The sequence below is a fragment of the Oncorhynchus mykiss genome, unplaced genomic scaffold (assembly GCF_013265735.2).
Source record: "Oncorhynchus mykiss isolate Arlee unplaced genomic scaffold, USDA_OmykA_1.1 un_scaffold_221, whole genome shotgun sequence".
Classification (NCBI taxonomy): domain Eukaryota; kingdom Metazoa; phylum Chordata; class Actinopteri; order Salmoniformes; family Salmonidae; genus Oncorhynchus; species Oncorhynchus mykiss.
In genome coordinates, this window is record NW_023493690.1 from 380,720 (window position 1) to 407,366 (window position 26,647).

General features: G+C 49.2%; 1 protein-coding gene across 7 annotated transcripts in view; it reads left to right on the plus strand.

Moving 5' to 3' along the window:
• LOC110517270 (tudor domain-containing protein 3-like) overlaps window positions 1–26,647 on the plus strand; it is a 69,575-nt gene that overhangs the window by 20,761 nt on the left and 22,167 nt on the right. For 6 of the 7 annotated variants that reach the window (XM_036973077.1, XM_036973078.1, XM_036973082.1 and 3 more), the window contains exons 6-11: window positions 862–933; window positions 1,523–1,672; window positions 1,945–2,166; window positions 5,289–5,460; window positions 7,042–7,191; window positions 25,224–26,034. In XM_036973077.1, the coding sequence (XP_036828972.1) occupies window positions 862–933; window positions 1,523–1,672; window positions 1,945–2,166; window positions 5,289–5,460; window positions 7,042–7,191; window positions 25,224–26,034 (1,577 nt within the window). The remainder of the gene's footprint in view (window positions 1–861; window positions 934–1,522; window positions 1,673–1,944; window positions 2,167–5,288; window positions 5,461–7,041; window positions 7,192–25,223; window positions 26,035–26,647) is intronic. The other variant, XM_036973079.1, reaches the window with a different exon arrangement.

Below are 26,647 nucleotides of genomic sequence, written 5' to 3' on the forward strand. Positions count from 1 at the left end.
TGTAAAGGGTGTACTAAAGGGCGTACTAAAGGGCGTTGTAAAGGGTGTACTAAAGGGCGTACTAAAGGGCGTTGTAAAGGGTGTACTAAAGGGCGTACTAAAGGGCGTACTAAAGGGCGTTGTAAAGGGTGTACTAAAGGGCGTACTAAAGGGCGTTGTAAAGGGTGTACTAAAGGCCGTTGTAAAGGGTCTACTAAAGGGCGTACTAAAGGGCGTACTAAAGGGCGTTGTAAAGGGCGTACTAAAGGGCGTTGTAAAGGGCGTACTAAAGGGCGTTCTAAAGGGCGTACTAAAGGGCGTTGTAAAGGGCGTACTAAAGGGCGTACTAAAGGGCGTTGTAAAGGGCGTACTAAAGGGCGTTGTAAAGGGCGTACTAAAGGGCGTTGTAAAGGGCGTACTAAAGGGCGTAGTGAAGGGTGTACTAAAGGGTGTACTAAAGGGCGTACTAAAGGGCGTTGTAAAGGGCGTACTAAAGGGCGTACTAAAGGGCGTACTAAAGGGCGTACTAAAGGGCGTTGTAAAGGGCGTACTAAAGGGCGTTGTAAAGGGCGTACTAAAGGGTGTACTAAAGGGCGTTGTAAAGGGCGTACTAAAGGGCGTACTAAAGGGCGTACTAAAGGGCGTTGTAAAGGGCGTACTAAAGGGCGTACTAAAGGGCGTACTAAAGGGCGTACTAAAGGGCGTTGTAAAGGGCGTACTAAAGGGCGTACTAAAGGGCGTACTAAAGGGCGTACTAAAGGGCGTACACACATCTACACAACACATACCCAATACACACACATCTAAGTAAAGGAATGTCTAAATATATACTAAAGGGCGTACTAAAGGGCGTTCTAAATTCTTCTCCCCTTTGACCTCCAGAGCTTGGCCAAACACAGCAGGAGTAACATCGGAAGAGAAGGTGGAGCCCCTCCCTTCGTGCCCTTCGGACAGGTATGACCTGCCAATATTTAACCAGTTCCACGCACAGCCAATCAGACTGATTCTCTCTCTGTTGACTAACCAATCAGACTGATTCTCTCTCTGTTGACTAACCAATCAGACTGATTCCCTCTCTGTTGACTAACCAATCAGACTGATTCTCTCTCTGTTGACTAACCAATCAGACTGATTCTCTCTCTGTTGACTAACCAATCAGACTGATTCTCTCTTTGTTGACTAACCAATCAGACTGATTCTCTCTTTGTTGACTAACCAATCAGACTGATTCTCTCTGTTGACTAACCAATCAGACTGATTCTCTCTCCGTTGACTAACCAATCAGACTGATTCTCTGTTTGTTGACCAACCAATCAGACTGATTCTCTGTTTGTTGACTAACCAATCAGTCCGATTCTCTCTCTGTTGACTAACCAATCAGACTGATTCTCTCTCCGTTGACTAACCAATCAGACTGATTCTCTCTCCGTTGACTAACCAATAAGACTGATTCTCTCTCCGTTGACTAACCAATCAGACTGATTCTCTCTCCGTTGACTAACCAATCAGACTGATGAAATTGTCGTCTCTCTGTGCTCCTCAGAAGTGTGTAAGGAATGAGGAAGTGGACTCCAGAGAGCTGGACACCAGGAAGACTCTGGTCAGCACCAGTGTGGTGAAGACGGCTGACGAGAACGAAGAGTTTGAGAAGCAGAGGCTAGCAGCCATCGCTGAGGTGGCCAAGAACAAAGAGGTGTGTGTGTCTGTGTGTGTGTGTGTGTGTGTGTGTGGTTTTATCCCTGTTGTCGTAGCTATAGTAACTGGACCACCCATGTCTGTGAAACTCTGTCCGTGTCCCACTGTGTGAGTTGGTACTGTTTCTACTGGCTTGTTGTATACGAAGGGCCAGTTTCCCAGACACAGACCAAGTCTAGATTCTCCATTGTAAAACAGTTGTTTAGTCCAGGAAGAGACTTTGTCTGTCTGCCCCGGGAGGAATTGAGTGTCTTTTGACCTCTTCTGAAGGGAACTCGGACGTTTGGCGGCGGAGGCAATGCTGGCGGGAACCTCGTTAATACAGGCGGTCGGGACCGACGAGGAGGAGGAGACCGAGGAGACAGGGACTCGTACCGGCAGAGACGAGAGGAGAGGACGGAGGAGTCCAGCCGTCCAGAGGGAAACTACAGAGAGCTCGGGAGTTACCGGGAACAACCAAACTACCGGGAACTAGGAAATTACCGCGAGCTGGTGAGGGCTTTGACCTTTTGACCCAGGTGTTTCCCTTAGCTCTGTGTAGGCGGGTGGGTCTCTTTCCCTCTGTCTAAAAGCCCCCCCCCCCCCAACCCTGGCTCCTTTCAGTTTTAATTGAAGATGTTTGAGGTCTTTGTGGTCAGGAGAATAATTCTGGTAAAATATGCCTGGGCTCTGTGGTTTTGGGCTGGACCTGTTTAGGCTTCACAACAACAACAACAACAACAAGTCAGCTTAATTCATTTGTTTAATCTAGATTCCTGGCTTGCAGTGTCTCTGATTTAGGTTTTTATTGAGCGTTTTGGTGTCAGAGTCAGATGATGGTTTTAGGGTCCCTCTGTGGTCTGATTGTGAAATAATCTCGGGGACCCTCATTGGTGTCAGACGGTGTGGGACTGGGCCTCAACAACAACGAGTCTTTCATTCAGTTGTGTAATGTAGACTCCTGGCTTGCAGTAAGACCCCTCCCTGCCCCCATTAGGCTGTCTCCCAAAGGGCACCATATTCCCTATATAATGCACTACTTTAGACCCTATTCCCTCTATAGTGCACTACTTTAGACCCTATTCCCTCTATAGTGCACTACTTTAGACCCTATTCCCTACATAGTGCACTACTTTAGACCCTATTCCCTCTATAGTGCACTACTTTAGACCCTATTCCCTCTATAGTGCACTACTTTAGACCCTATTCCCTCTATAGTGCACTACTTTAGACCATATTCCCTATATAGTGCACTACTTTAGACCCTATTCCCTCTATAGTGCACTACTTTAGACCCTATTCCCTCTATAGTGCACTACTTTAGACCCTATTCCCTCTGTAGTGCACTACTTTAGACCCTATTCCCTCTGTAGTGCACTAGTTTTGCAAGTAGGGAATATAATGCCATTTGGGACATGGGCTATGTTTCCTTCTCAGTGCGTCTTGACGGGAGGGGTGGGGAGAGGAGGAGGGGGGAGAGGAGGGGGGGAGGGAGAGAGGTGGAGGGGGGGAAGGAGGGGACAGGAGAGGTGGAGGGGGGAGGGTAACAGATTAAGGAGATAATCTGAGGAGTCTCAGTAGAATAGAAAGGCTGTTAATCTGGAGCAGACTACAGTAGAAGTGGTGATGAACTGTGGATGTAGTTTTATGGGGTGAATGAAGACCTGAGAGAGAGAGGGAGGTTCAAATGGGGGGGGAGGGGGGGAATGAAGACCAGAGAGGGGAAAAGTTCAAATGGGGGGGTTAATGAAGACCAGAGAGAGGGAAGTTCAAATGGGGGGGGGGGGGGGGGGGGTCAATGAAAACCAGAGAGGGAGAGGGAAGTTCAAAGGGGGGTGGGGGGGGGGGGGGGGGTTAATGAAGACCAGAGAGAGGGAAGTTCAAATAGGGGGGGGGGGGGGTTAATGAAGACCTGAGAGGGAAGATCAAATGGGGGGGGGGGGGGGGGGGGGGGTAATGAAGACCAGAGCTCATCGTTACAACACTGTATTTATACATGACATTTGTAATGTCTTTATTCTTTGGGAACTTCTGTATGTGTAATGTTTTACTGTTCATGTTTGTTGTTTATTTCACTTCTGTTTATCTATTTCACTGGCTTTGGCAACGTTAACACATGTTTCCCAGGCCAATAAAGCCCAGAAAATTGAATTGAGAGAAGAGCGTCACCTCTCCTACGTTCCAAAAGAATTAAGACATTTCAGATGTCATATTATGTCTATATACGGTGTTGACACGATGTGCTCCGGGTCTTCATTAACCCCCCCCATTTGAACTCCCCTCCCCCATTTGAACTCCCCTCCCCCATTTGAACTCCCCTCCCCCATTTGAACTCTCCTCCCCCATTTGAACTCCCCTCCCCCATTTGAACTCTCCTCCCCCATTTGAACTCCCCTCCCCCATTTGAACTCTCCTCCCCCATTTGAACTCTCCTCCCCCATTTGAACTCTCCTCCCCCATTTGAACTCTCCTCCCCCATTTGAACTCTCCTCCCCCATTTGAACTCTCCTCCCCCATTTGAACTCTCCTCCCCCATTTGAACTCCCCTCCCCCATTTGAACTCCCCTCCCCCATTTGAACTCCCCTCCCCCATTTGAACTCTCCTCCCCCATTTGAACTCTCCTCCCCCATTTTAACTTCTCCTCTTTCTCTCCTTTTTCCCTCCTCCCTTCACCCCCGCATTATTTATCTCTGCTACTATCCCCCCTCATCCCATCTCTCCATCCCCCCTCATCCCATCTCTCCATCCCCCCCATCTCTCCATCCCCCTCATCCCATCTCTCCATCCCCCCCTCATCCCATCTCTCCATCCCCCTCATCCCATCTCTCCATCCCCCTCATCCCATCTCTCTATCCTCCCTCATCCCATCTCCCCATCCCCCCTCATCCCATCTTTCCATCCCCCCTCATCCCATCTCTCCACCCCCCCTCATCCCATCTCTCCATCCCCCCTCATCCCATCTCTCCATCCCCCCTCATCCCATCTCTCCATCCCCCCTCATCCCATCTCTCATCCCCCCTCCCATCCCTCCTCATCCCATCCCTCCATCCTCCCTCATCCCATCCCTCCATCCTCCCTCATCCCATCTCTCTATCCTCCCTCATCCCATCTCTCCATCCTCCCTCATCCCATCTCTCCATCCCCCCTCATCCCATCTCTCCATCCCCCCTCATCCCATCTCTCCATCCCCCCTCATCCCATCTCTCCATCCTCCCTCATCCCATCTCTCCATTCCCCCTCATCCCATCCCTCCATCCTCCCTCCCATCTCTCCATCCCTCCATCCCCCCTCCCATCCCTCCATCCCCCCTCCCATCTCTCCATCCCTCATCCCATCTCTCCATCCCCCCTCATCCCATCTCTCCATCCTCCCTCATCCCATCTCTCCATCCCCCCTCCCATCTCTGCATCCCTCATCCCATCTCTCCATCCCTCATCCCATCTCTCCATCCTCCCTCATCCCATCCCTCCATCTCCCATCCCTCTATCCCCCCTCCCATCTCTCCATCCCTCCATCCCCCCTCCCATCCCTCCCATCCCTCCTCCCATCCCCCCTCCCATCCCTCCATCCCCCCTCCCATCTCTCCATCCCCCCTCCCATCTCTCCATCCCCCCTCCCATCCCCCTCCCTCTAGGTGGATGAGCGGGCCCTAAGGGACATTATGGAGATGGGGTTTGATAAGGAGGATGCTCGTCAGGCCCTGATGGACAACAACAACAACATGGAGGTGGCTCTCAACAGTCTACTGACGGGGACCTTCAAACCCCCCCCACCCCCCGAGGAACCCAGCAGACCCCCACCCAGAGGTAAGCCCTGCTCCAACCCCCCCACCCAGAGGTAAGCCCTGCTCCCACCCCCCACCCAGAGATCAGCCCTGCTCCCACCCCCCCACCCAGAGGTAAGCCCTGCTCCCACCCCCCCCACCCAGAGGTAAGCCCTGCTCCCACCCCCCCCCCACCCAGAGGTAAGCCCTGCTCCCATCCCCCCCACCCAGAGGTAAGCCCTGCTCCCACCCCCCCCACCCAGAGGTAAGCCCTGCTCCTCCCCACCCAGAGGTAAGCCCTGCTCCCGCCCCCCCCCTCCCAGAGATCAGCCCTGCTCCCCCCCCCACCCAGAGATCAGCCCTGCTCCTCCCCACCCAGAGATCAGACCTGCTCCCCCCCCCCACACAGAGATCAGCCCTGCTCCCCCCCCCCCACCCAGAGATCAGCCCTGCTCCGCCCCCCCCACCCAGAGATCAGCCCTGCTCCGCCCCCCCCCACCCAGAGATCAGCCCTGCTCCTCCCCACCCAGAGATCAGCCCTGCTCCCCCCACCCCCACCCAGAGGTAAGCCCTGCTCCTCCCCACCCCCACCCAGAGGTAAGCCCTGCTCCTCCCCACCCAGAGGTAAGCCCTGCTCCCACCCCCCCCCCACCCAGAGATCAGCCCACCCTGCTCCCACCCCCCCCCCCCCCACCCAGAGGTAAGCCCTGCTCCCACCCCCCCCACCCAGAGGTAAGCCCCCACCCAGAGGTAAGCCCTGCTCCCCCCCCCCCCCCCACCCAGAGGTAAGCCCCCCCCCCCACCCAGAGGTAAGCCCTGCTCCCACCCAGAGGTAAGCCCTGCTCCCACCCAGAGGTAAGCCCTGCTCCCACCCAGAGGTAAGCCCTGCTCCCACCCCCCCACCCAGAGGTAAGCCCTGCTCCCACCCAGAGGTAAGCCCTGCTCCCACCCCCCCACCCAGAGGTAAGCCCTGCTCCCACCCAGAGGTAAGCCCTGCTCCCACCCCCCCACCCAGAGGTAAGCCCCCCCCCACCCAGAGGTAAGCCCTGCTCCCACCCCCCCCACCCAGAGGTAAGCCCCCCCCCCCACCCAGAGGTAAGCCCTGCTCCCCCCACCCCCCACCCAGAGGTAAGCCCCCCCCCCCCCCCCCCCCCCCCACCCAGAGGTAAGCCCCCCCCCCCCACACCCAGAGGTAAGCCCCCCCCCCACCCAGAGGTAAGCCCCCCCCCACCCAGAGGTAAGCCCTGCTCCCACCCAGAGGTAAGCCCTGCTCCCACCCCCCCCACCCAGAGGTAAGCCCCCCCCCCCCACCCAGAGGTAAGCCCTGCTCCCACCCCCCCACCCAGAGGTAAGCCCCCCCACTCAGAGGTAAGCCCTGCTCCCACCCCCCCACCCAGAGGTAAGCCCCCCCCCCCCCACCCAGAGGTAAGCCCTGCTCCCACCCCCCCACCCAGAGGTAAGCCCCCCCCCCCCCACCCAGAGGTAAGCCCTGCTCCCACCCCCCCACCCAGAGGTAAGCCCCCCCACTCAGAGGTAAGCCTACAACATGACCTACGACTACGTAATAACTATAGAATCCCATTGATAATGTGACTTTTCTGCTGCGTCTGTTTCCTCCATGCAGCAGACAGAGGAAGGGGTCGTGGCCGGGGTCGGGGTCGGTCCAGTAGGTTTGGGGGTGAGGATGAGGAGGAGGGAGCAGGAGGAAGACCGTCAGGACCCAGCACTCTGTTCGACTTCCTGGAATCCAAGATGGGGAGCTTCTCCCTACAAGGTACAGTTAGGAGTCCTGTCCTCTACCAATAGTCTTCTCCCTACAAGGTTCAGTCCTGTCCTTTACCAATAGTCTTCTCCCTACAAGGTTCAGTCCTGTCCTTTACCAATAGTCTTCTCCCTACAAGGTTCAGTTAGGAGTCCTGTCCTTTACCAATAGTCTTCTCCCTACAAGGTTCAGTCCTGTCCTTTACCAATAGTCTTCTCCCTACAAGGTTCAGTCCTGTCCTTTACCAATAGTCTTCTCCCTACAAGGTTCAGTCCTGTCCTTTACCAATAGTCTTCTCCCTACAAGGTTCAGTCCTGTCCTTTACCAATATTCTTCTCCCTACAAGGTACAGTTAGGAGTCCTGTCCTTTACCAATAGTCTTCTCCCTACAAGGTACTGTTAGGAGTCCTGTCCTTTACCAATAGTCTTCTCCCTACAAGGTACTGTTAGGAGTCCTGTCCTTTACCAATAGTCTTCTCCCTACAAGGTACAGTTAGGAGTCCTGTCCTTTACCAATAGTCTTCTCCCTACAAGGTTCAGTCCTGTCCTCTACCAGTAGTCTTCTCCCTACAAGGTTCAGTCCTGTCCTTTACCAATAGTCTTCTCCCTACAAGGTTCAGTCCTGTCCTTTACCAATAGTCTTCTCCCTACAAGGTTCAGTCCTGTCCTTTACCAATAGTCTTCTCCCTACAAGGTTCAGTTAGGAGTCCTGTCCTTTACCAATAGTCTTCTCCCTACAAGGTACTGTTAGGAGTCCTGTCCTTTACCAATAGTCTTCTCCCTACAAGGTACAGTTAGGAGTCCTGTCCTTTACCAATAGTCTTCTCCCTACAAGGTACTGTTAGGAGTCCTGTCCTTTACCAATAGTCTTCTCCCTACAAGGTACAGTTAGGAGTCCTGTCCTTTACCAATAGTCTTCTCCCTACAAGGTTCAGTCCTGTCCTCTACCAGTAGTCTTCTCCCTACAAGGTTCAGTCCTGTCCTTTACCAATAGTCTTCTCCCTACAAGGTTCAGTCCTGTCCTTTACCAATAGTCTTCTCCCTACAAGGTTCAGTCCTGTCCTTTACCAATAGTCTTCTCCCTACAAGGTACAGTTAGGAGTCCTGTCCTTTACCAATAGTCTTCTCCCTACAAGGTTCAGTTAGGAGTCCTGTCCTTTACCAATAGTCTTCTCCCTATAAGGTACAGTCCTGTCCTTTACCAATAGTCTTCTCCCTACAAGGTACAGTCCTGTCCTTTACCAATAGTCTTCTCCCTACAAGGTACAGTCCTGTCCTTTACCAATAGTCTTCTCCCTACAAGGTTCAGTTAGGAGTCCTGTCCTTTACCAATAGTCTTCTCCCTATAAGGTACAGTCCTGTCCTTTACCAATAGTCTTCTCCCTACAAGGTTCAGTCCTGTCCTTTACCAATAGTCTTCTCCCTACAAGGTTCAGTCCTGTCCTTTACCAATAGTCTTCTCCCTACAAGGTTCAGTCCTGTCCTTTACCAATAGTCTTCTCCCTACAAGGTTCAGTTAGGAGTCCTGTCCTTTACCAATAGTCTTCTCCCTATAAGGTACAGTCCTGTCCTTTACCAATAGTCTTCTCCCTACAAGGTACAGTCCTGTCCTCTACCAATAGTCTTCTCCCTACAAGGTTCAGTCCTGTCCTTTACCAATAGTCTTCTCCCTACAAGGTACAGTCCTCTCCTTTACCAATAGTCTTCTCCCTACAAGGTTCAGTTAGGAGTCCTGTCCTTTACCAATAGTCTTCTCCCTACAAGGTACAGTCCTGTCCTCTACCAATAGTCTTCTCCCTACAAGGTACAGTCCTGTCCTTTACCAATAGTCTTCTCCCTACAAGGTTCAGTTAGGAGTCCTGGTGTTTACCAATAGTCTTCTCCCTACAAGGTTCAGTCCTTCCTCTACCAATAGTCTTCTCCCTACAAGGTTCAGTCCTGTCCTCTACCAATAGTCTTCTCCCTACAAGGTACAGTTAGGAGTCCTGTCCTTTACCAATAGTCTTCTCCCTACAAGGTACAGTTAGGAGTCCTGGTGTTTACCAATAGTCTTCTCCCTACGAGGTTCAGTTAGGAGTCCTGGTGTTTACCAGTAGTCTTCTCCCTACGAGGTTCAGTCCTGTCCTTTACCAATAGTCTTCTCCCTACGAGGTACAGTTATGAGTCCTGTCCTTTACCAGTAGTCTTCTCCCTACGAGGTTCAGTCCTGTCCTTTACCAATAGTCTTCTCCCTACGAGGTACAGTTATCAGTCCCGTCCTTTACCAATAGTCTTCTCCCTACGAGGTACAGTTATCAGTCCTGTCCTTTACCAATAGTCTTCTCCCTACGAGGTACAGTTATGAGTCCTGTCCTTTACCAGTAGTCTTCTCCCTACGAGGTTCAGTCCTGTCCTTTACCAATAGTCTTCTCCCTACGAGGTACAGTTATGAGTCCTGTCCTTTACCAGTAGTCTTCTCCCTACGAGGTTCAGTCCTGTCCTTTACCAATAGTCTTCTCCCTACGAGGTACAGTTATCAGTCCCGTCCTGGGTTTTTTGCTACAGTTGAAAGTTGTTGGTTTTAACAGTAAAGAAGTGTCTCTACTTCACTTTGCTCCTGAATTCATGCACCTTGATGGGAGAGCGAGGTCGCAGCAGAGATCGTTCCCTTCCTCTACCTTTTATCCCGCTGTGATGCCTGCTTTCAACCTGACATTTTGTTTCACAAAGCACACAGCAGTTTGTTACAGCTATTTGTGACATGCTTTGAGAAGGGGTATTTTCTCTTCCAGGTAGATAATACGTTTATTTTTGTTCCTGTTTTTCTTTCTGATTCACACTCTTTTTTTTCCAGCATCAAAGATGAACTGTCATTCAAAATTCCTTCAAGTATTGTACTTTTTTTAAAATAAGAAATAGACTTTTGTGAGAAACGATGTATGGTGTAAATCTGTGTTGGAGTGGCTCCATGAACATGTACCGTTCCCCTCTGGAGACCAGGGTTCATAGTCTCTAGTCCTCTAGTCCTGTCTCTGGTGTTATAGTCTCTGGTGTTATAGTCTCTGGTGTTATAGTCTCTGGTGTTATAGTCTCTGGTGTTATAGTCTCTGGTGTTATAGTCTCTGGTGTTATAGTCTCTAGTCCTGTCTCTGGTGTTATAGTCTCTGGTGTTATAGTCTCTAGTCCTGTCTATGGTTTTATAGTCTCTGGTGTTATAGTCTCTGGTGTTATAGTCTCTGGTGTTATAGTCTCTGGTGTTATAGTCTCTGGTGTTATAGTCTCTAGTCCTGTCTCTGGTTTTATAGTCTCTGGTGTTATACTCTCTGGTGTTATAGTCTCTGGTGTTATAGTCTCTGGTGTTATAGTCTCTGGTGTTATAGTCTCTAGTCCTGTCTCTGGTGTTATAGTCTCTGGTGTTATAGTCTCTAGTCCTGTCTATGGTTTTATACTCTCTGGTGTTATACTCTCTGGTGTTATAGTCTCTGGTGTTATAGTCTCTGGTGTTATAGTCTCTGGTGTTATAGTCTCTGGTGTTATAGTCTCTAGTCCTGTCTCTGGTGTTATAGTCTCTGGTGTTATAGTCTCTAGTCCTGTCTATGGTTTTATAGTCTCTGGTGTTATAGTCTCTGGTGTTATAGTCTCTGGTGTTATAGTCTCTGGTGTTATAGTCTCTGGTGTTATAGTCTCTAGTCCTGTCTCTGGTGTTATAGTCTCTGGTGTTATAGTCTCTAGTCCTGTCTATGGTTTTATAGTCTCTGGTATTATACTCTCTGGTGTTATAGTCTCTGGTGTTATACTCTCTGGTGTTATAGTCTCTGGTGTTATAGTCTCTAGTCCTGTCTCTGGTGTTATAGTCTCTGGTGTTATAGTTTCTAGTCCTCTAGTCCTGTCTCTGGTGTTATAGTCTCTGGTGTTATAGTTTCTGGTCCTGTCTCTGGTGTTATCGTCTCTGGTCCTGTAGTCCTGTCTCTGGTGTTATAGTCTCTGGTCCTGTCTCTGGTGTTATAGTCTTTGGTGTTATAGTCTCTGGTGCTGTCGTTTCTGGTGCTGTAGTCTCTGGTGCTGTAGTCTCTGGTGCTGTAGTCCTGTCTCTGGTGCTGTCGTCTCTGGTGCTGTAGTCTCTGGTGCTGTAGTCTCTGGTGCTGTAGTCCTGTCTCTGGTGCTGTAGTCTCTGGTGCCGTAGTCCTGTCTCTGGTGCTGTAGTCTCTGGTGCTGTAGTCCTGTCTCTGGTGCTGTAGTCTCTGGTGCTGTAGTCCTGTCTTTGGTGGTATAGTCTCTGGGGCTGTAGTCTCTGGTGCTGTAGTCTCTGGTGCTGTAGTCCTGTCTCGGGTGCTGTAGTCTCTGGTGCTGTAGTCTCTGGTGCCGTAGTCCTGTCTCTGGTGCTGTAGTCTCTGGTGCTGTAGTCCTGTCTCTGGTGCTGTAGTCTCTGGTGCTGTAGTCTCTGGTGCTGTAGTCTCTGGTGCTGCAGTCTCTGGTGCCGTAGTCCTGTCTCTGGTGCTGTAGTCTCTGGTGCTGTAGTCCTGTCTCTGGTGCTGTAGTCTTTGGTGCTGTAGTCTCTGGTGCTGTAGTCTCTGGTGCCGTCGTCCTGTCCTCTCCTCTGGTGGTCACAGTGAGGAGCCAGGCCAGATGGTCTGTGTCTCTCTACAGAGGGTATTAATCTGTATAAAACAGTGCTGCTGTTAGTTAAGTCTCTGACATCATCAGTGTGTAGGCATGGCGACAAACTGACATATGGTTCACCACAGAGCGGGAAATGGACACAGTCAACAGAGAGGGATGGGTTTCATTTCCTGCCTTTCATGAGGGGAAGTTACCGTTTGATGTTCGGGCTCATTTCAAGTATTGAGACGTTGGAAACCAGAGTTTGGGATCATTTTTACTGAACTCTGGCAAAGACTTTAGTTTCTGCCTTCTTTGTTTAAAAAAAAAAAGTATATAATGACGTTTGATTTGATTTGATTTGTTTCTCAGGTCTCCAATTAAAAGACCGTATGTAGAACGTATTAAGCATGTCTGTGACACGTTAGGGATGTGACCAATGGACAATGTTGCTTAATGTTTAATCTGTATTTTTTTTTTACAAATAATTTTCTGTTAAAACTATAAAAAAAAAAAATCTGAAAATTCCACCTCAATTTACAATGCATAATGGTCCTATTAATTCACGATGCAGAATAATTAATTCACGATGCAGAATAATTAATTCACGATGCAGAATAATTAATTCACGATGCAGAATAATTCATTCACGATGCAGAATAATTCATTCACGATGCAGAATAATTAATTCATGAAGCAGAATAATGGTCCTAATAAGGACCTCTAGGGACAGACGGTGAAGTTCTATCTCCCTCAGTCAGACGGTGAAGTTCTATCTCCCTCAGTCAGACAGTGAAGTTCTATCTCCCTCAGTCAGACAGTGACATCTCCCTCAGTCAGACAGTGAAGTTCTATCTCCCTCAGTCAGACAGTGAAGTTCTATCTCCCTCAGACAGACAGTGACATCTCCCTCAGTCAGACAGTGAAGTTCTATCTCCCTCAGTCAGACAGTGAAGTTCTATCTCCCTCAGACAGACAGTGAAGTTCTATCTCCCTCAGACAGACAGTGAAGTTCTATCTCCCTCAGACAGACAGTGAAATCTCCCTCAGTCAGACAGTGAAATCTCCCTCAGTCAGACAGTGAAATCTCCCTCAGTCACAGTGAAATCTCCCTCAGTCACAGTGAAATCTCCCTCAGTCAGACAGTGAAATCTCCCTCAGTCAGACAGTGAAATCTCCCTCAGTCAGAAAGTGAAATCTCCCTCAGTCAGACAGTGAAATCTCCCTCAGTCAGACAGTGAAATCCCCCTCAGTCAGACAGTGAAATCTCCCTCAGTCAGACAGTGAAATCTCCCTCAGTCAGACAGTGAAATCTCCCTCAGTCAGACAGTGAAATCTCCCTCAGTCAGACAGTGAAATCTCCCTCAGTCAGACAGTTATATCTCCCTCAGTCAGACAGTGAAATCTCCCTCAGTCAGACAGTGAAATCTCCCTCAGTCAGACAGTGAAATCTCCCTCAGTCAGAAAGTGAAATCTCCCTCAGTCAGACAGTGAAATCTCCCTCAGTCAGACAGTGAAATCCCCCTCAGTCAGACAGTGAAATCTCCCTCAGTCAGACAGTGAAATCTCCCTCAGTCAGACAGTGAAATCTCCCTCAGTCAGACAGTGAAATCTCCCTCAGTCAGACAGTGAAATCTCCCTCAGTCAGACAGTGAAATCTCCCTCAGTCAGACAGTGAAATCTCCCTCAGTCAGACAGTGAAATCTCCCTCAGTCAGACAGTTATATCTCCCTCAGTCAGACAGTGAAATCTCCCTCAGTCAGACAGTGAAATCTCCCTCAGTCAGACAGTGAAATCTCCCTCAGTCAGAAAGTGAAATCTCCCTCAGTCAGACAGTGAAATCTCCCTCAGTCAGACAGTGAAATCCCCCTCAGTCAGACAGTGAAATCTCCCTCAGTCAGACAGTGAAATCTCCCTCAGTCAGACAGTGAAATCTCCCTCAGTCAGACAGTGAAATCTCCCTCAGTCAGACAGTGAAATCTCCCTCAGTCATATCCCCTTGAAAGCACCTCTGCTTCGGTATGTTTGTTTGTCTGTTAAGTGTACAACGACAGCTTTTAAAATGCCCAAACCAAACGTTCTCTGGAGAGTCGAAGCGCCCGCTGAACGGGTACTTTAAAGGAAGGTCGCTTCTGAAGTGGGACTAACGTCCATCACGAGGCTTCCAGAACTGTCCATCAAATTAATCTTGAGCTGCCTGTGGGATAAACAATCGTACAGCCTGCCTGCCGCCTGCCGCCTGCCGCCTGAGCACAGACCAATCTTTACATCTGGTTAAATACCATGACTTGCCAATTTCATTTATTTTATTTCACCTTTTATTTAACCAGGTAGGCCAGTTGAGAACACCTTTATTTAACCAGGTAGGCCAGTTGAGAACACCTTTATTTAACCAGGTAGGCTAGTTGAGAACACCTTTATTTAACCAGGTAGGCTAGTTGAGAACACCTTTATTTAACCAGGTAGGCTAGTTGAGAACACCTTTATTTAACCAGGTAGGCCTAGTTGAGAACAAGTTCTCATTTACAACTGCGACCCTGACCAAGATAAAGCAAAGCAGTGCGACAAAAACAACAACACAGAGTTACACATGGAGTAAACAAACATAAAAACAACAACACAGAGTTACATAAACAAACGTACAGTCATCAACACAATAGAAAACTCTGTTTATTCACTGTGTTCAAATGTAGTAAGGAGACATTTAGTAGACTGAAAATACATCTTCCTCTACGAATCGCCTCCTGACATTCAGTATTTTTGAAAACGGAGACAGGATTAGTTGCCGTACTTTCGAGAACACAAACACTCGCATCTTTTCATAGCGAGCTAGAGAGGTGGGAGGGGCACAGAGACAGACAGAACAGCTAGAGAGGTGGGAGGGGCACAGAGACAGACAGAACAGCTAGAGAGGTGGGAGGGGCACAGAGACAGACAGAACAGCTAGAGAGGTGGGGAAGAGAGAGGGGAGGGGCACAGAGACAGACAGAACAGCTAGCGAGGTGGGGAAGAGAGAGGGGAGGTCACCAGACAGACAGACAGTCAGAACCGTGCACTAGGTCTATCTATCAGTATAGGCAGGTCAGTCACCAGACAGACAGACAGTCAGAACCGTGCACTAGGTCTATCTATCAGTATAGGCAGGTCAGTCACCAGACATAACTATCCATCAGTATAGACAGGTCAGTCACCAGACAGACAGTCAGAGCCGTGCACTAGGTCTATCTATCAGTATAGGCAGGTCAGACACCAGACAGACAGAACCGTGCACTAGGTCTATCTATCAGTATAGGCAGGTCAGACACCAGACAGACAGAACCGTGCACTAGGTCTATCTATCAGTATAGGCAGGTCAGACACCAGACAGACAGAACCGGGCACTAGGTCTATCTATCAGTATAGACAGGTCAGACACCAGACAGTCAGAACCGTGCACTAGGTCTATCTATCAGTATAGACATGTCAGACACCAGACAGACAGTCAGAACAGTGCACTAGGTCTATCTATCAGTATAGGCAGGTCAGACACCAGACAGACAGAACAGTGCACTAGGTCTATCTATCAGTATAGACAGGTCAGACACCAGACAGACAGAACAGTGCACTAGGCCTGTCTATCAGTATAGGCAGGTCAGACACCAGACAGACAGAACAGTGCACTAGGCCTGTCTATCAGTATAGACAGGTCAGACACCAGACAGACAGACAGAACAGTGCACTAGGTCTATCTATCAGTATAGACAGGTCAGACACCAGACAGACAGAACAGTGCACTAGGCCTGTCTATCAGTATAGACAGGTCAGACACCAGACAGACAGACAGAACAGTGCACTAGGTCTATCTATCAGTATAGACAGGTCAGACACCAGACAGACAGAACAGTGCACTAGGCCTGTCTATCAGTATAGACAGGTCAGACACCAGACAGACAGAACAGTGCACTAGGCCTGTCTATCAGTATAGACAGGTCAGACACCAGACAGACAGAACAGTGCACTAGGTCTATCTATCAGTATAGACAGGTCAGACACCAGACAGACAGAACAGTGCACTAGGCCTGTCTATCAGTATAGACAGGTCAGACACCAGACAGACAGAACAGTGCACTAGGCCTATCTATCAGTATAGTCAGGTCAGACACCAGACAGACAGAACAGTGCACTAGGTCTATCTATCAGTATAGACAGGTCAGACACCAGACAGACAGAACAGGGCACTAGGCCTATCTATCAGTATAGGCAGGTCAGACACCAGACAGTCAGAACAGGGCACTAGGTCTATCTATCAGTATAGACAGGTCAGACACCAGACAGTCAGAACAGTGCACTAGGTCTATCTATCAGTATAGGCAGGTCAGACACCAGACAGACAGAACAGTGCACTAGGTCTATCTATCAGTATAGACCGGTCAGACACCAGACAGACAGAACAGTGCACTAGGCCTATCTATCAGTATAGGCAGGTCAGACACCAGACAGACAGAACAGTGCACTAGGCCTATCTATCAGTATAGGCAGGTCAGCCACCAGACAGACAGAACAGTGCACTAGGTCTATCTATCAGTATAGACAGGTCAGACACCAGACAGACAGAACAGTGCACTAGGCCTATCTATCAGTATAGGCAGGTCAGACACCAGACAGACAGAACAGTGCACTAGGTCTATCTATCAGTATAGGCAGGTCAGACACCAGACAGACAGAACAGGGCACTAGGTCTATCTATCAGTATAGACAGGTCAGACACCAGACAGACAGAACAGTGCACTAGGTCTATCTATCAGTATAGACAGGTCAGACACCAGACAGTCAGAACAGGGCACTAGGTCTATCTATCAGTATAGTCAGGTCAGACACCAGACAGACAGAACAGTGCACTAGGCCTATCTATCAGTATAGGCAGGTCAGACACCAGACAGACAGAACAGTGCACTAGGCCTGTCTATCAGTATAGACAGGTCAGACACCAGACAGACAGAACAGTGCACTAGGTCTATCTATCAGTATAGTCAGGTCAGACACCAGACAGAACAGGGCACTAGGTCTATCTATCAGTATAGACAGGTCAGACACCAGACAGTCAGAACAGGGCACTAGGTCTATCTATCAGTATAGTCAGGTCAGACACCAGACAGACAGAACAGTGCACTAGGTCTATCTATCAGTATAGACAGGTCAGACACCAGACAGTCAGAACAGGGCACTAGGTCTATCTATCAGTATAGGCAGGTCAGACACCAGACAGACAGAACAGTGCACTAGGCCTGTCTATCAGTATAGACAGGTCAGACACCAGACAGACAGAACAGGGCACTAGGTCTATCTATCAGTATAGACAGGTCAGACACCAGACAGACAGAACAGTGCACTAGGTCTATCTATCAGTATAGTCAGGTCAGACACCAGACAGAACAGGGCACTAGGTCTATCTATCAGTATAGACAGGTCAGACACCAGACAGTCAGAACAGGGCACTAGGTCTGTCTATCAGTATAGGCAGGTCAGACACCAGACAGACAGAACAGTGCACTAGGCCTGTCTATCAGTATAGACAGGTCAGACACCAGACAGACAGAACAGGGCACTAGGTCTATCTATCAGTATAGACAGGTCAGACACCAGACAGACAGAACAGTGCACTAGGTCTATCTATCAGTATAGTCAGGTCAGACACCAGACAGAACAGGGCACTAGGTCTATCTATCAGTATAGACAGGTCAGACACCAGACAGTCAGAACAGGGCACTAGGTCTATCTATCAGTATAGTCAGGTCAGACACCAGACAGTCAGAACAGGGCACTAGGTCTATCTATCAGTATAGACAGGTCAGACACCAGACAGTCAGAACAGGGCACTAGGTCTGTCTATCAGTATAGTCAGGTCAGACACCAGACAGACAGAACAGTGCACTAGGCCTATCTATCAGTATAGACAGGTCAGACACCAGACAGACAGAACAGTGCACTAGGTCTATCTATCAGTATAGTCAGGTCAGACACCAGACAGACAGAACAGTGCACTAGGTCTATCTATCAGTATAGACAGGTCAGACACCAGACAGTCAGAACAGGGCACTAGGTCTATCTATCAGTATAGTCAGGTCAGACACCAGACAGTCAGAACAGGGCACTAGGTCTGTCTATCAGTATAGGCAGGTCAGACACCAGACAGACAGAACAGTGCACTAGGCCTGTCTATCAGTATAGACAGGTCAGACACCAGACAGACAGAACAGGGCACTAGGTCTATCTATCAGTATAGACAGGTCAGACACCAGACAGACAGAACAGTGCACTAGGTCTATCTATCAGTATAGTCAGGTCAGACACCAGACAGAACAGGGCACTAGGTCTATCTATCAGTATAGACAGGTCAGACACCAGACAGTCAGAACAGGGCACTAGGTCTATCTATCAGTATAGTCAGGTCAGACACCAGACAGTCAGAACAGGGCACTAGGTCTATCTATCAGTATAGACAGGTCAGACACCAGACAGTCAGAACAGGGCACTAGGTCTATCTATCAGTATAGTCAGGTCAGACACCAGACAGTCAGAACAGTGCACTAGGCCTGTCTATCAGTATAGTCAGGTCAGACACCAGACAGACAGAACAGTGCACTAGGCCTATCTATCAGTATAGACAGGTCAGACACCAGACAGACAGAACAGTGCACTAGGCCTGTCTATCAGTATAGACAGGTCAGACACCAGACAGACAGAACAGTGCACTAGGCCTGTCTATCAGTATAGACAGGTCAGACACCAGACAGACAGAACAGGGCACTAGGCCTATCTATCAGTATAGACAGGTCAGACACCAGACAGACAGAACAGTGCACTAGGTCTATCTATCAGTATAGTCAGGTCAGACACCAGACAGAACAGGGCACTAGGTCTATCTATCAGTATAGACAGGTCAGACACCAGACAGTCAGAACAGGGCACTAGGTCTATCTATCAGTATAGTCAGGTCAGACACCAGACAGTCAGAACAGGGCACTAGGTCTATCTATCAGTATAGACAGGTCAGACACCAGACAGTCAGAACAGGGCACTTGGTCTATCTATCAGTATAGTCAGGTCAGACACCAGACAGTCAGAACAGTGCACTAGGCCTGTCTATCAGTATAGTCAGGTCAGACACCAGACAGACAGAACAGTGCACTAGGCCTATCTATCAGTATAGACAGGTCAGACACCAGACAGACAGAACAGTGCACTAGGCCTGTCTATCAGTATAGACAGGTCAGACACCAGACAGACAGAACAGTGCACTAGGCCTGTCTATCAGTATAGACAGGTCAGACACCAGACAGACAGAACAGGGCACTAGGCCTATCTATCAGTATAGACAGGTCAGACACCAGACAGACAGAACAGTGCACTAGGTCTATCTATCAGTATAGACAGGTCAGACACCAGACAGACAGAACAGTGCACTAGGTCTATCTATCAGTATAGGCAGGTCAGACACCAGACAGACAGAACAGGGCACTAGGTCTATCTATCAGTATAGACAGGTCAGACACCAGACAGACAGAACCGTGCACTAGGCCTATCTATCAGTATAGACAGGTCAGACACCAGACAGACAGAACAGTGCACTAGGTCTATCTATCAGTATAGGCAGGTCAGACACCAGACAGACAGAACAGGGCACTAGGCCTGTCTATCAGTATAGACAGGTCAGACACCAGACAGACAGAACAGGGCACTAGGTCTATCTATCAGTATAGTCAGGTCAGACACCAGACAGACAGAACAGGGCACTAGGCCTGTCTATCAGTATAGACAGGTCAGACACCAGACAGACAGAACAGGGCACTAGGCCTGTCTATCAGTATAGGCAGGTCAGACACCAGACAGACAGAACCGTGCACTAGGTCTATCTATCAGTATAGGCAGGTCAGACACCAGACAGACAGAACAGGGCACTAGGTCTGTCTATCAGTATAGGCAGGTCAGACACCAGACAGTCAGAACAGGGCACTAGGTCTGTCTATCAGTATAGGCAGGTCAGACACCAGACAGTCAGAACAGGGCACTAGGCCTGTCTATCAGTATAGGCAGGTCAGACACCAGACAGACAGAACCGTGCACTAGGTCTATCTATCAGTATAGGCAGGTCAGACACCAGACAGACAGAACAGGGCACTAGGTCTGTCTATCAGTATAGGCAGGTCAGACACTAGACAGTCTGAACAGTGCACTAGGCCTGTCTATCAGTATAGACAGGTCAGACACCAGACAGACAGAACAGGGCACTAGGTCTATCTATCAGTATAGTCAGGTCAGACACCAGACAGACAGAACAGGGCACTAGGCCTGTCTATCAGTATAGACAGGTCAGACACCAGACAGACAGAACAGGGCACTAGGCCTGTCTATCAGTATAGGCAGGTCAGACACCAGACAGACAGAACCGTGCACTAGGTCTATCTATCAGTATAGGCAGGTCAGACACCAGACAGACAGAACAGGGCACTAGGTCTGTCTATCAGTATAGGCAGGTCAGACACCAGACAGAACAGGGCACTAGGTCTATCTATCAGTATAGACAGGTCAGACACCAGACAGTCAGAACAGGGCACTAGGTCTGTCTATCAGTATAGGCAGGTCAGACACCAGACAGACAGAACAGTGCACTAGGCCTGTCTATCAGTATAGACAGGTCAGACACCAGACAGACAGAACAGGGCACTAGGTCTATCTATCAGTATAGACAGGTCAGACACCAGACAGACAGAACAGTGCACTAGGTCTATCTATCAGTATAGTCAGGTCAGACACCAGACAGAACAGGGCACTAGGTCTATCTATCAGTATAGACAGGTCAGACACCAGACAGTCAGAACAGGGCACTAGGTCTATCTATCAGTATAGTCAGGTCAGACACCAGACAGTCAGAACAGGGCACTAGGTCTATCTATCAGTATAGACAGGTCAGACACCAGACAGTCAGAACAGGGCACTAGGTCTGTCTATCAGTATAGTCAGGTCAGACACCAGACAGACAGAACAGTGCACTAGGCCTATCTATCAGTATAGACAGGTCAGACACCAGACAGACAGAACAGTGCACTAGGTCTATCTATCAGTATAGTCAGGTCAGACACCAGACAGACAGAACAGTGCACTAGGTCTATCTATCAGTATAGACAGGTCAGACACCAGACAGTCAGAACAGGGCACTAGGTCTATCTATCAGTATAGTCAGGTCAGACACCAGACAGTCAGAACAGGGCACTAGGTCTGTCTATCAGTATAGGCAGGTCAGACACCAGACAGACAGAACAGTGCACTAGGCCTGTCTATCAGTATAGACAGGTCAGACACCAGACAGACAGAACAGGGCACTAGGTCTATCTATCAGTATAGACAGGTCAGACACCAGACAGACAGAACAGTGCACTAGGTCTATCTATCAGTATAGTCAGGTCAGACACCAGACAGAACAGGGCACTAGGTCTATCTATCAGTATAGACAGGTCAGACACCAGACAGTCAGAACAGGGCACTAGGTCTATCTATCAGTATAGTCAGGTCAGACACCAGACAGTCAGAACAGGGCACTAGGTCTATCTATCAGTATAGACAGGTCAGACACCAGACAGTCAGAACAGGGCACTAGGTCTATCTATCAGTATAGTCAGGTCAGACACCAGACAGTCAGAACAGTGCACTAGGCCTGTCTATCAGTATAGTCAGGTCAGACACCAGACAGACAGAACAGTGCACTAGGCCTATCTATCAGTATAGACAGGTCAGACACCAGACAGACAGAACAGTGCACTAGGCCTGTCTATCAGTATAGACAGGTCAGACACCAGACAGACAGAACAGTGCACTAGGCCTGTCTATCAGTATAGACAGGTCAGACACCAGACAGACAGAACAGGGCACTAGGCCTATCTATCAGTATAGACAGGTCAGACACCAGACAGACAGAACAGTGCACTAGGTCTATCTATCAGTATAGTCAGGTCAGACACCAGACAGAACAGGGCACTAGGTCTATCTATCAGTATAGACAGGTCAGACACCAGACAGTCAGAACAGGGCACTAGGTCTATCTATCAGTATAGTCAGGTCAGACACCAGACAGTCAGAACAGGGCACTAGGTCTATCTATCAGTATAGACAGGTCAGACACCAGACAGTCAGAACAGGGCACTTGGTCTATCTATCAGTATAGTCAGGTCAGACACCAGACAGTCAGAACAGTGCACTAGGCCTGTCTATCAGTATAGTCAGGTCAGACACCAGACAGACAGAACAGTGCACTAGGCCTATCTATCAGTATAGACAGGTCAGACACCAGACAGACAGAACAGTGCACTAGGCCTGTCTATCAGTATAGACAGGTCAGACACCAGACAGACAGAACAGTGCACTAGGCCTGTCTATCAGTATAGACAGGTCAGACACCAGACAGACAGAACAGGGCACTAGGCCTATCTATCAGTATAGACAGGTCAGACACCAGACAGACAGAACAGTGCACTAGGTCTATCTATCAGTATAGACAGGTCAGACACCAGACAGACAGAACAGTGCACTAGGTCTATCTATCAGTATAGGCAGGTCAGACACCAGACAGACAGAACAGGGCACTAGGTCTATCTATCAGTATAGACAGGTCAGACACCAGACAGACAGAACCGTGCACTAGGCCTATCTATCAGTATAGACAGGTCAGACACCAGACAGACAGAACAGTGCACTAGGTCTATCTATCAGTATAGGCAGGTCAGACACCAGACAGACAGAACAGGGCACTAGGCCTGTCTATCAGTATAGACAGGTCAGACACCAGACAGACAGAACAGGGCACTAGGTCTATCTATCAGTATAGTCAGGTCAGACACCAGACAGACAGAACAGGGCACTAGGCCTGTCTATCAGTATAGACAGGTCAGACACCAGACAGACAGAACAGGGCACTAGGCCTGTCTATCAGTATAGGCAGGTCAGACACCAGACAGACAGAACCGTGCACTAGGTCTATCTATCAGTATAGGCAGGTCAGACACCAGACAGACAGAACAGGGCACTAGGTCTGTCTATCAGTATAGGCAGGTCAGACACCAGACAGTCAGAACAGGGCACTAGGTCTGTCTATCAGTATAGGCAGGTCAGACACCAGACAGTCAGAACAGGGCACTAGGCCTGTCTATCAGTATAGGCAGGTCAGACACCAGACAGACAGAACCGTGCACTAGGTCTATCTATCAGTATAGGCAGGTCAGACACCAGACAGACAGAACAGGGCACTAGGTCTGTCTATCAGTATAGGCAGGTCAGACACTAGACAGTCAGAACAGTGCACTAGGCCTGTCTATCAGTATAGACAGGTCAGACACCAGACAGACAGAACAGGGCACTAGGTCTATCTATCAGTATAGTCAGGTCAGACACCAGACAGACAGAACAGGGCACTAGGCCTGTCTATCAGTATAGACAGGTCAGACACCAGACAGACAGAACAGGGCACTAGGCCTGTCTATCAGTATAGGCAGGTCAGACACCAGACAGACAGAACCGTGCACTAGGTCTATCTATCAGTATAGGCAGGTCAGACACCAGACAGACAGAACAGGGCACTAGGTCTGTCTATCAGTATAGGCAGGTCAGACACCAGACAGTCAGAACAGGGCACTAGGTCTGTCTATCAGTATAGGCAGGTCAGACACCAGACAGTCAGAACAGGGCACTAGGCCTGTCTATCAGTATAGGCAGGTCAGACACCAGACAGACAGAACCGTGCACTAGGTCTATCTATCAGTATAGGCAGGTCAGACACCAGACAGACAGAACAGGGCACTAGGTCTGTCTATCAGTATAGGCAGGTCAGACACTAGACAGTCAGAACAGTGCACTAGGCCTGTCTATCAGTATAGACAGGTCAGACACCAGACAGACAGAACAGGGCACTAGGTCTATCTATCAGTATAGTCAGGTCAGACACCAGACAGACAGAACAGGGCACTAGGCCTGTCTATCAGTATAGACAGGTCAGACACCAGACAGACAGAACAGGGCACTAGGCCTGTCTATCAGTATAGGCAGGTCAGACACCAGACAGACAGAACCGTGCACTAGGTCTATCTATCAGTATAGGCAGGTCAGACACCAGACAGACAGAACAGGGCACTAGGTCTGTCTATCAGTATAGGCAGGTCAGACACCAGACAGTCAGAACAGGGCACTAGGTCTGTCTATCAGTATAGGCAGGTCAGACACCAGACAGTCAGAACAGGGCACTAGGCCTGTCTATCAGTATAGGCAGGTCAGACACCAGACAGACAGAACCGTGCACTAGGTCTATCTATCAGTATAGGCAGGTCAGACACCAGACAGACAGAACAGGGCACTAGGTCTGTCTATCAGTATAGGCAGGTCAGACACCAGACAGTCAGAACAGTGCACTAGGTCTATCTATCAGTATAGACAGGTCAGACACCAGACAGTCAGAACAGTGCACTAGGTCTATCTATCAGTATAGACAGGTCAGACACCAGACAGTCAGAACAGTGCACTAGGTCTATCTATCAGTATAGACAGGTCAGACACCAGACAGTCAGAACAGTGCACTAGGCCTATCTATCAGTATAGGCAGGTCAGACACCAGACAGAACAGGGCACTAGGTCTATCTATCAGCACTAGGTCTATCTATCAGTATAGGCAGGTCAGACAGACAGACAGAACAGTGCACTAGGTCTATCTATCAGTATAGGCAGGTCAGTCACCAGACAGTCAGAACAGGGCACTAGGTCTATCTATCAGTATAGGCAGGTCAGACACCAGACAGACAGAACAGGGCACTAGGTCTATCTATCAGTATAGACAGGTCAGACACCAGACAGTCAGAACAGGGCACTAGGTCTATCTATCAGTATAGGCAGGTCAGACACCAGACAGACAGAACAGGGCACTAGGTCTATCTATCAGTATAGGCAGGTCAGACACCAGACAGACAGAACAGGGCACTAGGTCTATCTATCAGTATAGACAGGTCAGACACCAGACAGACAGAACAGTGCACTAGGCCTATCTATCAGTATAGACAGGTCAGACACCAGACAGACAGAACAGTGCACTAGGTCTGTCTATCAGTATAGACAGGTCAGACACCAGACAGTCAGAACAGTGCACTAGGTCTATCTATCAGTATAGACAGGTCAGACACCAGACAGACAGAACAGGGCACTAGGCCTATCTATCAGTATAGTCAGTCAGAACAGGGCACTAGGTCTATCTATCAGTATAGTCAGGTCAGACAGTCAGAACAGGGCACTAGGTGGTCTGTCTATCGGCAAACAAAAACTACTTTTGCGTATCCAATTTGGTTGAAATGTTTTAATGTTTAAACATTCACACCTGTGTGTGTGTGTGTGTGTGTGTGTGTGTGTGTGTGTGTGTGTGTGTGTGTGTGTGTGTTCTCTCTGGGTTTCTCCTCCAGAGCCAAAGAGCCAGTCCTCCCAGAGGCATCACGAGGGTAAGATGACGTTCCCTCCTAACAGCCAGTCCCAGGACAGGTACCCCCAACGCAGCGACAGCCGCAACGACAGGTCAGACGGGAGGAACGACTGGTCCAGGAACGACAGATCACGGAAGGAGAGAAACGAGAGGAACGACAGATCAGACTTCAGGAACGACAGGAACGACAGACCACCTCGTTTCCAGAGGGATAGTGACAAGGATTTCCCTAAACCTGGGCACGACCCCTCCATCGCCACATCCACCCCTTCCCCAGCCCCAGCTCCAGCAGGGAGCCGGCAAGGCCAGGAGAGAGCCCAGGACAGAGGCCAGGAAAGGGGCCAGACACAGGAGAAGGCCCCTCCTGGAGGTGGAGGAGGGTCAGAGAGGTGGAGAGAGGCCCAGCATGAGAGACAAACAGCCAGGGAGGCCAGAGGACAGACATCCGTGTTCTGCCCTGCTGCTACGTACCCCGCCCCCGGCCAGCGGAACAGAGAACCCAGAGACGGAACCCAGGGGGATTCTTCTGGTTCTAGAACCTTCCAGCAGGGAATCAGAGTAGGTTCTAGTTCTGGTTCCGGAGGGTTCCAGAACCAAAGTCGGAGAGAGCAGCACTCGGTACCCGATCTGTCGTTTAATAAGAGAGGAGGAGGAGGAGGAGGAGGAGGGATGAAGCAGGACAACGGACCTGCACCAGCTGCCTCTAAACCAGGCCAGCACCAGACAGAGTCCAGTTCTAACTGTGTATCAGAACCTAAAGGGGTCCAGAGATCTGACAGCGGAACAGACAACAGGTATGGATACTGGATTAGACTTGATTGGGAACGTCGTCTCATTAAATCAAATCACATTTTTATTGATCACATACACATGGTTAGCAGATGCTATTGGTCACATACACATGGTTAGCAGATGTTATTGATCACAGGGTTAGCAGATGTTATTGATCACATACACATGGTTAGCAGATGCTATTGATCACATGGTTAGCAGATGTTATTGATCACATACACATGGTTAGCAGATGTTATTGATCACATACACATGGTTAGCAGATGTTATTGATCACACGGTTAGCAGATGTTATTGATCACATACACACGGTTAGCAGATGTTATTGATCACATACACATGGTTAGCAGATGCTATTGGTCACATACACATGGTTAGCAGATGTTATTGGTCACATGGTTAGCAGATGTTATTGATCACACGGTTAGCAGATGTTATTGATCACATACACACGGTTAGCAGATGTTATTGGTCACATACACACGGTCAGCAGATGTTATTGGTCACATACACACGGTTAGCAGATGTTATTGATCACATACACATGGTTAGCAGATGTTATTGGTCAGATACACACGGTTAGCAGATGTTATTGATCACATACACATGGTTAGC